The sequence below is a fragment of the Danio aesculapii genome, chromosome 19, assembly GCF_903798145.1.
Source record: "Danio aesculapii chromosome 19, fDanAes4.1, whole genome shotgun sequence".
Taxonomy (NCBI): domain Eukaryota; kingdom Metazoa; phylum Chordata; class Actinopteri; order Cypriniformes; family Danionidae; genus Danio; species Danio aesculapii.
Window position 1 is genome coordinate 42,391,712 of NC_079453.1, and position 16,833 is coordinate 42,408,544.

Consider the following 16,833-nt stretch of genomic DNA (forward strand, 5'->3'; position numbering starts at 1 on the left):
GAATAGGATATTTTACAGAAGAAATCTACTCTCGTCACTAATTCTCCATATATTTGAGCAGTAAATTTGTGTAATAAGATAACAGTTTGAGGCAATTCACCGGATTTCATGATAAACATATTTAAAACAATTATTATATACCTGTACACTCACCGGCCACTTTATTAGGTACACCTTACTAGTAACGTGTTGGACCCAGTTTTGCCTTCAGAACTGCCTTAATCCTTTGTGGCATAGATTCAACAAGGTACTGGAAATATTTCTCAGAGATTTTGGTCCATATTGACTTCATAGCATCACGCTAGTTGCTGCAGATTTGTCGGCTGCACATCCATGATGCGAATCTCCCGTTCTGCCACATCCCAAAGGAGCTCTATTGGATTGAGCTCTGGTGACTGTGGAGGCCATTTGAGTACAGTGAACTCATTGGCATGTTCAAGCCAGTCTGAGATGATTCACGCTTTGACATGGCGTGTTATCCTGCTGGAAGTAGCCATCAGAAAATGGGTACACTGTGGTCATAAAGCGATACAGATACAGATGTTTTGACTGATGAAATGTGAAGATAATCGAGTCAAGAATGTAACAATATGGTTTATCTGTGATCTTCAAGCCATCTTGTGTGTTTTCCGATGCAATCTCATCACATTTCATAACTTTTTGATTGAGTGGCATATTTGTATTAATCTCATTGGTACATGTTTATTATGATTAGTATGATTTGATCTTTGTTCAATGAGGAGTCGATTTAGAGGTGCGCTTTGGGGACATGCCTTTTGTTAAAAATCTTATGTTTTCATAATTCATAAGAATGAAATCATATGAATTCAAACAAAATAGCCAGTTTTCTGGCAATATGTAGTTATGCTTTCTATTGAAAAAAAATCAAAAATAAATAAATCAATCAATATTTGTGCTTGTTATTATCAAAACTGTCTGCATAACATCTGGTAATGCTCTTTTTTACATTGTCTCCAACAAACTTTTGGAGTTTGCTTAATTTAGATTGATTGGGGTGTTTTTGTAAGTGTGTGTATCATGTATAAAAAATAATAAACAAATTGCAAGCAAGAATAATTACAACAGAGCAGAGGAAAAAGTCAAATAAAAAGTGCTGTATAGTTTTCTGTAGTCAAACAGTATTCAATTGAATAATGAACTGTAAAATAATACTGTATAGTCTTCATTGTACACTGTAAAACCCAAAAAGTTAAGGTAACTCAAACCATTTGAGGAAATCGATTGCAAGTTCAAAAACTAATCCTAATGAGTACTGTGAACTTAATCCATTTGAGTAAACGAAGCAATTTGAGCACAGTAAAACCTAAAAAAGAAGCGAACTCAAACCAGCTGACTACTGTAAAACCCAATAAGTTAAGGCAACTCAAACCTGTTTGAGGAAACCGATTGCTACAAACCATTTGAGTTAAAAAACAAATCTATATGAGTACTGTGAACTTACTCCATTTAAGTTGAAGTGATGAGGTATTTAATGAACTCATTACCTTCAACCCTGAGTTCAAAACTCTTTTCAAATGAGTAGAATTTCAGTACATTTTGAGTTAACTACACTTATTTACATTTGATAAAGTTGACTGTTGGGTTTTACAGTTAATAAGTCAGAAAAAATGTTCTTCATTATGTTAAATATGCTGTATGTTATTGAACCCGAATACTTCACAGTCTCTTGAAAAGCCTTTAAAACACATGCAAATGCTAAAATTCCACTCTGTTATGGTTATACTTTGCAGTGACTCCACAAATCTCATGTGTTCTCAATTGTTGATCAACTATAATCCCTACTCAACATTGCATATCCTGCGATATGCGGACACACACATTCGATATCCATGCTTAAATGATTTATTGGATAGCCATAATAGATATAATACATATCGATACATTTGCATAATGGCAACAGAATGGTGACCATCAAAACAAATAGTTTGAAGTACACTAGATCACATATCGATGATGATTATTTCAAATGAGACAGGATCAGTGTAAATGAGTGTTGTTGTCCTGCAGGAGTCTGGAGGTGAGAGCGCAGGTCCTCATGCGTCTCCTGAGGAAAGGAAAGAGAAGGTTCCCAGTCCCCATCTCAGTCAGCTGGTGATCCTGACTGCCACTGAAACACTCTATGGCCTGGCTGAGAGAGTCGTCGCCACTGAATCACTGTAAGCTACTTCAAATCAGCTTATATTTCTATTGACCTCATTCTTTACGTTTGAGCAGGTGCTGCCTTTGGAATCTTCTTGGTGCGAGACTTCCGTTCTCATTCACTTCCATTGATTTGTAAACGTTAAAAAGAGCTTCATGCTGCAAACTGATCTTTTCTTATTATATTATTATACTTTTTAAGTATAGTCATGAACACACTTGTTTGTAGAGTTTACCGTTAGAGTAGATTATTTCTAGTCATTTCTCCTATAGGAAACTGAATTGGAAGTACTAAAACAATCGCAAAAACGAGCACACTTCCGCATCGGAGAATAAGATCAATACCAACTAAATATTTAAATAGTTGTTGTTGTTGTGATTTACATATATTTTTGTCACAAACATGAACACACGCATACACATACAGTGAGTGACAGTTCAAAATGACCACTACCGCCATGTGTGATACTGCCGTGGGACAATGGCATTTCGAAAATGTGTTTAGATCTAACAGCAGTTTGTGGCAATGCCACTAGGGGGCACACAGTGATGGGGTGCGAATAGACAGAAATATACCGTAGCTTTAAATGCCCTGCGACTTGTAAATGAAGTTAAATATAAACAAAGCATTATAATTCCTTCATAAATCATTAACAACTTGATAACAAGCTTTATTATCATTGTAAACTTGTTAAGTATAATGTGGATTCATTTTGGAAATCAAAACAAAAGAAATAAAACACAACTAAAATGGAAGCAGTGTTTTAGCCTAAATATAGAGAGATGTACAGTATTTATATTAAAGTGATACGACTAAGACAGCCAATAAATAAATCAATTTTATTTTTGGAAGGGCCTGTGTTGTACGAGTTTACGCCTCAATTCTGTGACAATATTTATTTAACATGTGATCCCTGTGTTGGTTCGAAATCAATGAACAAAATTAAATGTAATTCACACTTGTTCAAATTTGAAAATTCTTTTATGTAAAGTGACAACAGAATGCTAAATATCTTGTTTTGTATTGTATTTGTATTTACTTTATTCGTAAAATAGTTTCTCAGTGGATTTTGCACTTTCTATGTTGTGTTAGTGTGTTAATTTCAAAGTGGTGTTAGTGAGGCCAGCAGAGAGCGCTTAACATGTGGTCTGTGTGGGTCCTAACGCCCCAGTATAGTGAAGGGGACTCTATACTGCTCAATGAGCACCATCTTTCGGATGAGATGTTAAACCAAGGTCCTGACTCTCTGTGTCGTTAAAAATCCTAGGATGTCCTTCGAAAAAGAGTAGGGGTTTAACCCCGGCATCCTGGCCAAATTTGCCCACTGACCTCTGTCCATCATGGCCTCCTAACCATCCAACTGACTTCATGACTCTGTTCATCATCTCCTCTCCACCAATCAGCTGGTGTGAGGTGTGTGGTCTGGCGCAATATGGCTGCCATCGCATCATCAAGTGGATGCTGCACACTGGTGGTGGATTCGGAGATTCCCCACAAACATTTGTAAAGTGCTTTGAGTGTCCAGAAAAGGCGCTATTTGAATGTAATGAATTATTATTATTTTAATATTATTATACATTGCATATATATATATATATATATATATATATATATATATATATATATATATATATATATTTATATATATATAGGGTGATTCTAAAAGAATAGACAAATTACCATGTTTGTAAACATTCAGTATGTACACGCAGGGAGGTGGTAGAAAAAAACCGGGAGCGCCAGCATTTACAGCAAAGGAATGGCAGCTGATGCGGTACAGAGTTTGTTGTTGTCTTGGAAATTAGTTATATTAATTTCATATTATTTATATTATTCACATAATGCTTTTAGTGTATTATAACAGCTTGTCACCCAGTGATAAGCACAGTAATTAACATTAAAGTGAGCAGTGTTCATCTGACAGGTCCATTTGCGATAGCACCCTCCCAATGGATATTGGATAAGATGAAATGGCCAAGCATCCATCCCCAAATATACAATCTCATTGAAGCTCCAAGTGTTTTAACAAGATGTGTGGTCACGTGCAAGAAATAATGTTCCATGATTACCAGATTCAAAACTTTGTAGTGCTAAAAACCAAGGTTCTGCCTAGCCAAAGACAAGGAAAAAAGACGGAGCTGACGTTATACAAGGCTGCGGTAATCATCAGCAAGCAAAACTACTGCATTCTGACAGCGAACTACACCTGTACGGCAGGGTATGTGAACTTACACATAGAGGAAAAGTTGTTTTTATATTCGCACATTTGGACTTTCTCCTTAATAATTCATAAAAATATTATTTGCAAACTCTAAATAGCGAAATCATATTAGCAGCCAATGACTATCAAAGTACAACATTGTTCACAGTCAAATAAACTGTGTTAATGTTGTTTAAGTCACACTTGCAGGTTATTTCAGACCGAATATTCAAAGTGCCATGGTAAACAATATAGGGAGTGTCACAAGTTGTCACTGAATGAATGCGTGAATATAAAACTAACTTTACCTAAATAACTTACACTTTCACGTTTCATTCTTAGCATTCAGTGTCCGCAGTTTAATTAACCATATGTAACTGTTTTTGCTGAAATCATTGCTGCAATCAAAAACAAGTAATGTGTATGATTCAGCATAGCGTGAACTTATCTGATATAACATGAGAACTGCAGAGTCCAGCATTTATAATTAGATCGTCACTTAATTCAGCTCCCTTTTAGCCAAAGACGTCTGCAGTCAGCATTAAATGCAGTATGGTGTACGGTAAATATTAAGTTGTCTATTTTTGGACTTTGAATTTGGCATCTTACTGCACAACATGACATGTTTACTATTGCCACCCGGTCTCTTTTTTGCAACCGGGGACCCGTGTGACGTCATGTGTGACGTAGGTTGGTAATTTGTCTATACCACAACTTTGAAAATCGAGAACTCTGCAAAGAAGATGTCGATTTAAGGAAGCTCTGAAGTTTAAGTGCTTTTCACATTGATTAATTACCCAAGGTTCCATCATGTTTCTTTGATTAAACACAGATTTTCAAAGTTGCGGAATTCTTTTTGAATATACCCTGTATATATAAAGACAAAGACTTCATTGATCAAAATGCAGTAAAAATCGTAATATTATAAAACAGTACTATTTCAAATACAATGGTGCACAGAAATTATTCAAATATATAGGGATTTGTATAGTGATTGAATTAAAATTAAAACTGAATTTATCCAGGATTATTTTTTTGAGAATATTATAATAATAATCAGCACATTTCTGAATGAAAGTATTTTTACTGAACGCAATTTTAAAGTGTTAATATATAAAATACGCAGTGATAGAAATAACATTTTGACTGAACTATTTCTTTAACGCATGTGATGAAAAAATCTGTATAGTGATTTAATTAACGTTTAAACCTACCTTTTTTCCAGGATTATTTTTCGCCCGATTATTATATTATTAATCGACACATTTTTGAATGTAAGTATTTTTACTGAACCCAATATGAAAGTGTTAGTTTGTAAAATACACAGTGATAGAATTTAAATTTTGACTGAACTATTTATTTAAACGCGTTTGATCAAAAAATTTGTGACAGTCAGACAGATGGTGTCTGCATCCTACTGTACGTATGTGTGAGTGTTGTCTCTGGAGCAGAAGCACACAAATGAACACATTTCCATGAAAAAGCTGCTCGACTTTTATCTCATGATCCAGCTTTACTGTTGCTAGGTGATGAAGATCTAACCCCAGCAGCCCTTTCAACTGAGCCCGTCTAACCCAATCAGTGGTATCGCGCCAGTTGTTATCTAATCAGCGAACCCCATTAAGCCTTTCTTTCCTCCTGATGAGTCTGCAGAGGTGGGCTGAACCGCTTTGGCAACAGCCCAGCAACTTCATTTTATTACGTGACCTGACACCGCAGGGGAAAAGCTACCTGAAGAATCCCGAAGAGCCAATTGTGAGGCCTCCAAACCATATCTTACCTTCCAGTCCTCCTTTTCTGACCTTTCTGCTGTTCGGCTGATTCTCCAGCAAGACTTTAAGCCTTTGTGCAACAGCAGGGAAAACTCCCTTACAAGTTCACATAGAGAGAGTTTCAGCTTCTCCCTATAGATGCTTTGCTTGCTTCCAGATGGTGTTCGATTTGTGCCAAGTATTGTGCAGCAGAGCCGTTTCTAAGGCTCACATTTACATCAGTGTTGTTTTTTTTACACTGGCATATAGTTAGTTTATTTTTTACAGCAGGGATGTCCAAACTTGGTCCTGGAAGGCTGATGTCCTGAATAGTTTAGCTCCATCTTTCAATAAACACCTGTCTGGAAGTTTCTAGTACACCGAGAAAGAGCTTGATTGGCTGGTTCAGGTGTGTTTAATTGGGGTTGGAACCATAGACTGTAAAATATATGGACGTAGTACCCGTGACGTCACCCATAGATTTCTGAAGAGCGCAAAAGAAGCTACTAGTAGGCGCGGCCAACCGTCGCCATTTTGTTCGCGCGTCATCGCACCCACGGCGGGATACCAAACAAGGGCAAAGAGGCGGAGAGTGAGCGGAGTAACAGACACCTGCTGGCACTTTGCTTAGACCTGACAGACAGACTTTACTTTGGGAGAAACGCTTGATACTGTATTACCTGCGACTTGTTTGTGTTCTGACCACATGTGCTTGGCTGTACACTATATCAGTAAAGTGATTAGACTTTCAAAAACACTGTAGTAATACATTGAGCCACTAAACATTGTTCTTATGACGTTTTTCTACAGGAGGAAAAACGCGAATTACTAACAAACACTTCAGATATAGTCTGTGTTGGTAATGCAAGACTATTAATGAACTCCAGGCATAACAATGTATGACAACGCTTCAGATGACTGTTCTAGAGCCTACAGCTAATCAATCTGTCACGTTCTGGAGTGCTTTACAGGTCTAAAGAAAAATATAAATGATAAATGATCTTAAATAAAACAAATACACTTATAGAGATGGTATACAAGTATATAACTTTACTCACATGGGAAACGGAGACCACGTGAATGATTTGTGAGCACAATTAAGTGCACACAGCATCCCATATCATCTGATAATTGTAAGAAATAAGTCCAAAAGGCAGCTGACTGTGTAAAGCCACATAAAACTAAAGAAAAATACGATGAATATGCCGAGATCAGTGGCTAATCTGCCGGATTCAGCTGAGGTGAAGTGACGGCGACCAGCGAGACCTAGCTGTCACTCAAGTGGCCACGCCCTTAATTATGCAAACTTAAAATAACCTAATATAAAGGAAATGGATGAGTTATAAAAAAAATTCACCCCCCTCACAGTTGTCATGGAGGGTAATATTAGCTATATGAACCAAAATCGTTCTTTGTACAGGCTGCAAACACCCTTTTTTCTGCTGTAAAGTTGGCCATTCTAACAGAGGGCTCAATTGCAACTTGCTCTATTATGGAGCCAGGACTAGCGGAATTTTGATGAATTGCAGTTTAGTTACTTCCGTATTGCTTCCCGAGGGAGAGCGGGAGGTTGCCGCTTGGTTGGAACCAAAATATGCAGGACTTCAGTCCCTCCAGGACTGAGTTTGGACACCCCTGATTTACAGGGTCAATGCACATTAAACAACATTACATTATAATGTGGCAAAATTAGCCAAGAATTGATATATTTATTTGTAGACCCTTGACAGAATGTTACAAAGTCACTCCTAAAAATAGAAACAAAGCATAATAACAAAATACACACAAAAAACAACTATCTGCAGTTGAACAGTGTTGCCAGATTGGGCGTTTTCAAAACCAAAGGGGGTTTTGAATTTGATTGTGTGGGTAAAAAATGACATAGGTGGGTTGACAAAATTTGTGTGGTTTTGAAACATAAATTTTATATACAACTTTTTTAACAAAACACAACTGTTGCTGCTACTCTATTCAGTTAGTAGTGACCAGTGCATAGCGCAAACCGCATGTGCACACCCGCTAAAGGAGGTGAAGGAAAGTTGTGTCAAAATCTGACTCCCCTCCCCATCACTCAGCGCCTGCAGTTAAACTCGCAGCGGTTTATCATGACACTTTTATCTATCATTTTGTCCGCTATTGACAGTAAAAAGAAACATAGAAGCCGTTGTCTGATTGACAAGCAGCACCTAATTATGTTCAAAAGAATTTAAAATGCCAAATGGGTAGAATTTATACCCCGTTTCTAAAGTAAAAGATACTCTAATAGGTAGTGGTATCTACACAACATTAAGTGCAGTGTGTGGGTGAGAGGTGGACAGTGTTTTGATGTGGTCCGGTTATGTTGTGGTTCTGTGACTGCTGGTGCTGGTTGCTGTGTGGTTAAAAAATTATGACAGTTAAAGTAACTAAGTTAATTTTGATTCATACAAATAAATATATAATAAAAATATTAATCTAATATTTTGGACGTTTTTTGTGCGTTTTGGCGTATTTTGGACAGCTTTTGTGCTGGAAAAAGTCAGTGATATCTGGTGAATATCTGAAGTCATAATTATTAGCCCTTCTGTGTATTTTTATTTCTTTTTCAAATAGTTCCCAAATGATGTTTACCAGAGCAAGGAATCTTTCACAGTATTTTCTATATTATTTTTTTCTTCTGCAGAAAGTCTTATTTGTTTTATTTTGGCTAATATTTCGAGTAATTTTTTTACTCTTACTTGAGTAACTTTTAAGATTGTTATTTTACTTTCATCCATTCATTCATTCTCCTTCAGCTTAGTCTCTATTTCAGAGCTTGCCACAGCGGAATGAACCGCCAACTATTCTATCATATGTTTTACGCAGCGGATGCCCTTACAGCAGCAACACAGTACTGGGAAATACCCATACACTCTCAAATTCACACACACACTCATACGCTACGGACAATTTAGTTAATCAAATTCACCTATAGCGCATGTTCAAATTCACCTATATAGTACTCTGGACTGTGGGTGAAACCGGAGCACCTGGAGGAAACCCACACAAAAACGGGGAGAACATACTGTATAAACTCCAGAGAAATGCCAACTGGCCCAGCCGTGGCTCAAACCAGCGTCCTTCTTGCTATGAGGCGACAGTGCTAACCATTGAGCCACCATGCCACCCTACTTTTACTTAAATAAAAATTTCCCCAATTACTTGTAGTTTTACTTGAGTATAGAGTTGGATACTCCGCCCCCCTTTGGGAATATAGCCTACATTGGAATGTCATGATTAACCAATCAGAATGAAGTATTCCAGAGAGCTGTGTAATAATCCCTGATAACAACCAGTAAAACTAATAACACAGGCTCATCCGAGTACTTTGGATCATTTTGACCCTTAGTGAGTATATATAGTGAGAGAAATAATTATTGAACACGTCACCATTTTTCTCAGAAAACTAAAGTTTCCGTTGACTTGAAATTTTCATTAGATGTGGATAACAACTAAAGAAATCTATATATGAAAAGAAAACAAATCCAATTAGTTTACAGATTAAGTTGTGTAATTAAATTAAATGACGGAGGGAAAAAGTATTGAACACATGAAGAAAGGAAGGTGTAGAAAGGCAGTGAAAGCCCAGACAGCAGCTGAAATCTCTCAGTAGTTCTTCAGCAACCCTCTGCCCTTTGTGATTGTAAATTAATATCAGCCGCTTCAGTCCAACATCTACATTGCAGGATGATGAAGATGAAACCAGGGTGGACATTTCAGCAAGACAATGATCCAAAACACAGCCAAGGAAACTCTCAAATGCTTTCAGAGAAAGAAAATAAAGCTGTAGAATGGCCCAGCCAATCACCTGACCTGAATCCAATAGAAAATACAAAATAAAGATCAGATTTTATAGACAATACCCACTGAACCATCAAGATGTTTACTCTCTTGAAGTCAAAGTTGAAAAAAATCACACCTGAGCAATGTATGTGACTTCTTTCTCTATATGAGAGTCGTCTTTAAGCTGCCATCACCAAAAAAAGCCTTTTATACAAAGTATTAAATACGTTTTAGTAGTTCAGTACTTTCTCCTTGTGTCTTTGCCCATTGTTATTGCACATAACACATTTTTCAGATTTTTTTGTTTTGTTTTATGTTTTTGTTTGCATTGTTTGAGTTTTTACCAAAATCTGCTTCAAATTCCATATCAACAGCTCCTTTAGTAATATTATTCCTAAGACAAAACATGACGTGTTCAATACTTATTTCCCCCACTGTACTTGACATGACTTTTTTCCTCTTAACAACATTTAATAGCCTACTATTTTATAATGAATATTTATAATGGATGCCATTATGTTTTTGTACAATTCTGCACTATAATTTATAGATGCTTTTAGCTTCAAACACGTTTTTTCATTCATGTATTGTGTATGGAGATCTTTCTGAAAACCAGCATAGATGAGAATCATCTCATCAAAACTTAACTGTTTGTATATTTTATATACAGTTGAAGTCAAATTTATTAGCCCTCCTGAATTATTAGCCCCCTGTCTATTATTTGAATACACATTTGTAAACATAATAGTTTTAATAACTCATTTCTGATAACTGATTTCTTTTATCTTTGCCATGATGACCGTACAGAAGATTTGATTAGATATTTTTCAAGATACTAATAATCAGCTTAAAGTGACATTTAAAGGCTTAACTTAGGTTAATTAGGCGAGTTAGGGTTAATTAGGCAAGTCATTGTATATCGATGGTTTGTTCTGTAGACCGTTGAAACAATATTGCTTAAGGAGGCTAATGATATTAACCTTAAAATGGCTTAGAATTAAAAACTGCTTTTATTCTAGCTAAAATAAAACCTAAAAGACTTTCTCCATAAGACAAAATATTATTGGAAATACTGTGAAAAATTCCTTGCTCTCTTAAAACGTCATTTGGGAAATATTTGAACAAGAAATCACATCCATAACGTTGGAATCGCTTTGCAGCTGATGCACAAAACCTCGACCACATTGAGCCATCAAAGCGCTGGAGAACTCATGCTCAGAATGCACTAAAAACCACTGAGTTTTTTTTTTTTTCCATTCTTGTGAAGGTTAGTGGCAGTGCAACCTTTTATTTGGCCCTCCATTCTCCCTCCGTACTTCCTTTCTTAATGGAATAATCAATGAAGGCTGCGGAGTCGAGCAGAGAGCAGGCGTGAGGGTGTGAAAGATAAGCGACAAAACAGGTTCTCTTGTTACTTCAGAGTGCTGTATTTATACAAGCGTAACCGTACAGCCATAAATTATAACCTGTTCCATATACACTGGCGGTACAACAGTCCACAGAGTATTAAAATGCCAAACAATGGGCCAAAAACGAGTGACCTTTTAGTCACTTAAAAATCAAGCTCTGCAGCTTTTTACCTCCCACATAAATGTATCCTATTTGGATGTAATTTGCTTCTGCTGTGATGGTGATGGTGATGCACTTGCTTCACTGATTACCCGCAGGTTTAAATGACTGCTTTAATTAACATTCTTGACAAACACGTGTTGGTTGTTTGTCAGGGCTCGGCGATAAGGATTTAACCTTTCAAGTTTATTTTGGGCTTATTTTGTTTGTTTGTTTTAATTTTGCTAGGATGCATCCAATTGGCAAATATGGTATAGAGAGCTTAAATGTTGCAGATATATTTTTCGCAAAATAAATTCACTTTATTCTTTTTTGTATTACAAAGTTTTCCAAAATATACATAATTATGCAAACTATATGCAATTATGCAAATGAAGCATTCTACTATAACTATATACTAATTTGCATACATTTCTAGCACAGAATTTGAACATTGAGTTAGGTCAGGGTTAAAAATTCCTGTTTCTTTCTTTCTTTCTTTATTTATTTATTTATTTTTTTATTTGTTTCAAACTATATCTGTTCTGTTGTTCAAAAAAATCCTGAAAATGAAGATGTTGTAAGGATTTCATACAATGTTTGGCTAAACGTTTCTGATATATTATGTGAAACTAAAGACGGAGTATTGAAGCTGAAATTTAGATTCATTTTAAAACGCATCACACATGAAAATCTCAGTTTCTTTGGATTTACAATTTATCGTTATGTGCTTGAGTAAAAAATAACTGTCGCTGATGAAATACTTTTTAAACATGCTCATTTTTGGTGACGAAAATGCGAAATCTTTGCCTCTTCCCTCATAGTTCTATACAACCAGAAATGAACACACACACACTTGCGTCTCGGAAGCTCACAGGTGCCATCTTGTGCAACTAGCCCATTCCGTGGAGGGGGATGATTGGGAGGACATGATGGGTTAGAGGTGATAGAGGGACTTTGGCCAGGACACCGGGGTTACACCCCTACTCTTTACAAGAAGTGCCATGGGATTTTTAATGACCACAGAGAGTCAGGACCTCAATTTATCATCTCATCCGAAAGATGGTATTCACTGACAATATAGTGTCCTCTTTACTTTAATGGGACATCAGGACTCACACAGATAACAGGTTATAGCCTCCTGCTGGCCTCACTAACACCACTTCCAACAGCGACCTAGTTTTCCCATGTGGTCTCCCATCCAGGTTACTGAGCAGGCTCAGCCCTGCTTAGGTTCAGTGAGTAACCGGTCTTACGGTTAATTAGGTCACACTTTATTTTGATGGTCTGTTTGTTGAATTTAAGTTACATAGCATCTACATGCCAACTAATTCTCCTTAGATTAGTAGTAGACTGCTAGATTGGGGTTGGGTTAGGGTTAGTGTAAGTTGACATGTACTTACAAAGTTTCTTGTAGTCAGTTAAATGTCTGTTGAAGAAGCAGTATCAGCAGATATTAAGCAGACAGTCTACTAATACTCACATGGACCATCAAAATAAAGTGTTACCGTTAATTAACCTATCACTGATGTAATCTGAGGTAATACAGTGTAACCCAATGTAACTTGATGTACAAGTGTATCCCCTGAAAAGTATTTATGATGGCAGTACTTTTGAATTTTATTTTACTTTTATTTAATTTTTATCTTATTTTATTTTTAAAATTTAGCATTTTTATTCTATATTTTTTATTATTCCCTCGTTTGTAAGGGGTTAAGTTGTTAGGGAAGGGGTTGTTTTTGAAATATTCATTCATTCATTCATTTTCTTTTCAGCTTAGTCCCTTTATTAATCAGGGGTCGCCCACAGCGGAATGAACCGGCAACTTATCCAGCACATGTTTTACGCAGCAGATGCCCTTCCAGCTGCATCCCATCTCTGGGAAACATCCACACACACTCATTCACACACATACACTACGGACAATTTAGCTTACCCCACATGTGTTTGGACTGTGGGGGAAGCCGGAGCATCCGGAGGAAACCCACGCGAACGCAGGGAGAACATGCAAACTCCACACAGAAACACCAACTGACCCAGCCGAGGCTCGAACTTTCTTGCTGTGAGGCGACAGCACTACCTACTGAGCACTGCGTCGCCTGTTCTGAAATAAATAAAATGAACAATTAAGTTTGTCCCCTGAAATCTCAAGAATTGTGTTGTTTCAACTCATTTTAAATAAATAGTTTGAACAAACAGCAAACATAATTTTTGAGTGTATCAAAAGAAAAATAACACTGAGTGAGTCTTTTTATAGTAACTGCAACTCTTAATATAGCAACCTTTATATCCAGCACTCCGTCTCTCTTTATAGACTGTGTCTGAAAATAAAATGAAAGCTGACAAATGTAAGCCTCGAACTTAGTCGTCACATCATACATTTTTTTTCCCACCAGTGTAACACAGCACAGCCTGTTCCCTGTGGGTAACCAACATGTATGTGATTGTGTGTCACAGCAAACCTCCAGAAAATGCTCTGATTTGGCGTTTTCTTTCCTGCAGAGTTTTTCTAGCGGAGCAGTTTGAGTTTCTTCAGCCTCATCTGGACACCATGATGCCTTCAGCCAAGAAGCCATTCCTGCAGCAGTTCTACTCACAGGTCAGTTTTCAGCGCTCTGACCTTTAGTTCAGTCTTTCTGTCTGCAGGGGGGCTTTTAAATGTCTAGTGTCTGTTACAGGATTCAGATTGATCATTGGTGAACTCGGTTCTATGGGACCTGACATTTTATGACATCACCAATTTAATACCAATTAATGAACTAGAACAACATTCCATCCATCCACCCATCCGTCTGTCTGTCTGTCTGTCTGTCTGTCATTTATGGTATTTTCTATCTGTCTGTCTTATTATTTAAGTTGTTTTCTATGTATCTATGAGTCGGTCCGTTCGTCGGTCCATCTGTCGGTCCATCTGTCGGTCCGTCTGTCTATCTATCTATCTATCTATCTATCTATCTATCTATCTATCTATCTATCTATCTATCTATCTATCTATCTATCTATCTATCTGTCTGTGTCTGTCTGTCTGTCTGTCTGTCTGTCGTCTGTCTGTCTGTCTGTCTGTCTGTCTGTCTGTCTGTCTGTCTGTCTGTCTGTCTGTTGTCTGTCTGTCCCGCTATCTGTCTATCTAAATTTATATCTGTTTATCTATCTATTTATCTATCTGTTCGTCCATCCATCTATCTATCATTTAAGTTATTGTCTGTCTGTCTGTCTATCTACCTGTCTGTCTGTCCGTTCGTCCATCTGTCTATCTACCTGTCCATCTGTCTGTCTCTCTGTCTGTCTGTCCATCCATCCATCTGTCTATCTATCCAACTGTCTGTCTGGCTGTCTGTTTGTCTTTCTATCAGTTTGTCCATCTGTCTGTATGTCTATTCGTCTGCTTGTTCGTCTTTCTGTCTATTTGTCTAACTATCTGTCTGTCTGTCTGTCTATCTGTCCATCTCTGTCTGTCTGTCTGTCTGTTTGACTCTCTAACTATTCATCTATCCATTTCTCTATATCTATCTATCTATCTATCTATCTATCTATCTATCTATCTATCTATCTATCTATCTATCTATCTATCTATCTATCTATATCTATCTATCTATCTATCTATCTATCTATCTATCTATCTATCTATCTATCCTTCTGTCCATCTGTCTGTCTTTTATCTATTTTCCATCTGTTTATCTGTATGTCTGTCTATCTGTCTTCCGTCTGTCGATTTATCCATTTGTCTGTCTAATCTCCTCAATCCATTCTGTCTATATGTCTGTGTATCCGTCTGTCTGTCTATCTATCTGTCCATCAGTTTGCCTGTCTGTCTGTCTCTCTTTGTCTGTCTGTCTATCACTTAAGTTATTGTCAGTCTGTCGGTCGGTCAGTCAGCCAGTCGCAGTAGACCGAAAATGCAAACCTGTGCGACAAGTTTCAGATGTCGATTTATTCCAAAGTTCAAGCTTGCTGAACTCTGTGAAATCAGTTGACATATTGTTCTGTTGTTCCCTTTTGTAGATCACTTTTGATAAACACACCTGTCATATGATTATATCTAAATTGCTGACCTCTGCATAAAGCAGTACATTCCAGGATTTACATTTCAATATGCAGTTTATATTTCAAGCAAAAGCCACTTTAAGCATGACTTTCACAACTTGTTAGTCTTTGGCTAATCGACAGATACTAAACTGCATTTATCACTCCTGATGGCTGGCGGTTATGTATAGGAGCTCTTAATTTTGACCTTTTCCGCTGCTGTTTTCTCTACAGACTGTATCAACGGCCAGCGAGCTCCGCAAGCCCATTTACTGGATCGTGGCGGCCAAAGCCATAGATTATGAACAGATGCTGCTGCTGATGGCTGGAGTGAAATGGGACATTAAAGAGATAATGTCACAGCACAACGTCTACGTGGATGTCCTTTTAAAGGTAATGTGTTTGTGTGTGCAGCGGTCTTTATGTGCGACGGTAATGTGTTGTTCATTTTCACACTAGAGGAGAAGAGAGCAGGTGGGAGAATATCAGTAGAGATTAGCCAACCTTTGCTTCATTTATCCACCTTTTTCCTATAGCTCCGTGATTTTTGACATGAACTATGGGAGTAGCTTCTGTTAAGCTGTGAATAATGAGTAAAGTGTTATTAATAACTGAGGTGTCAGTGTTCTGCTCACAGCTCATCAAAGCAAGTCTTATTATGCAATATTACAGACATGTTGAATATGACTGTATTTTAAAGAATATACAGTTGTGGAATTAAGTATTGAACATGTCAAGTTTTTCCTGGGAATAACATTTCTAAAGGAGCTGTTGACATGGAATTGAACTAGATTTTGGTAAAAACCCAAACAATACAAACAGAAAAATAAAATAAAATAGAAAAATCTGAAAAATGAGTTGTGTGTAATAACAATGGGGAAAGACACAAGGAGAAAGTACTGAACTACTGAAACGAATGAAATACTTCATATAAAATGACAGCTTAAAGTCGCCTCTTATATGAAGAATGAAGTCACATGCGTTGCTCAGATGTGATTTGTGCACAGACTTCAACAGAGTGTAAAAATCTTGAAGGTTCTGTGGGTCTCGTCTATGAAATCTGAACTTTATATTGGATTCTCAATTGGATTCGAGTCAGATGATTGGCTGAGCCATTCTATAGCTTGATTTTCTTTCTCTGCTGCTAATATTCATTTACAATTACAAAGAGCAGAGGTTTGTCTGGGCTTTCACTGCCTTTCTACACCTCCCTTTCTTCATGTGTTCAATACTTTTTTTCCCTGCATCATTTCATTTTATTACACATTTGTAAACTAATTAGATTTGTTTGCTCTGTATATTTGGGCTTTTTAGGTTGTTACCAAAGAATTCCTTTATTTATTTTTTTT

General features: G+C 37.0%; 1 protein-coding gene across 1 annotated transcript in view; it reads left to right on the forward strand.

Annotated features, from left to right (window-relative positions):
- LOC130246323 (syndetin-like) overlaps positions 1-16,833 on the forward strand; it is a 382,903-nt gene that overhangs the window by 255,766 nt on the left and 110,304 nt on the right. Inside the window, exons 22-24 of the mRNA XM_056479201.1 lie at positions 2,029-2,177; positions 13,964-14,060; positions 15,719-15,877. Of these exons, the coding sequence (XP_056335176.1) occupies positions 2,029-2,177; positions 13,964-14,060; positions 15,719-15,877 (405 nt within the window). The remainder of the gene's footprint in view (positions 1-2,028; positions 2,178-13,963; positions 14,061-15,718; positions 15,878-16,833) is intronic.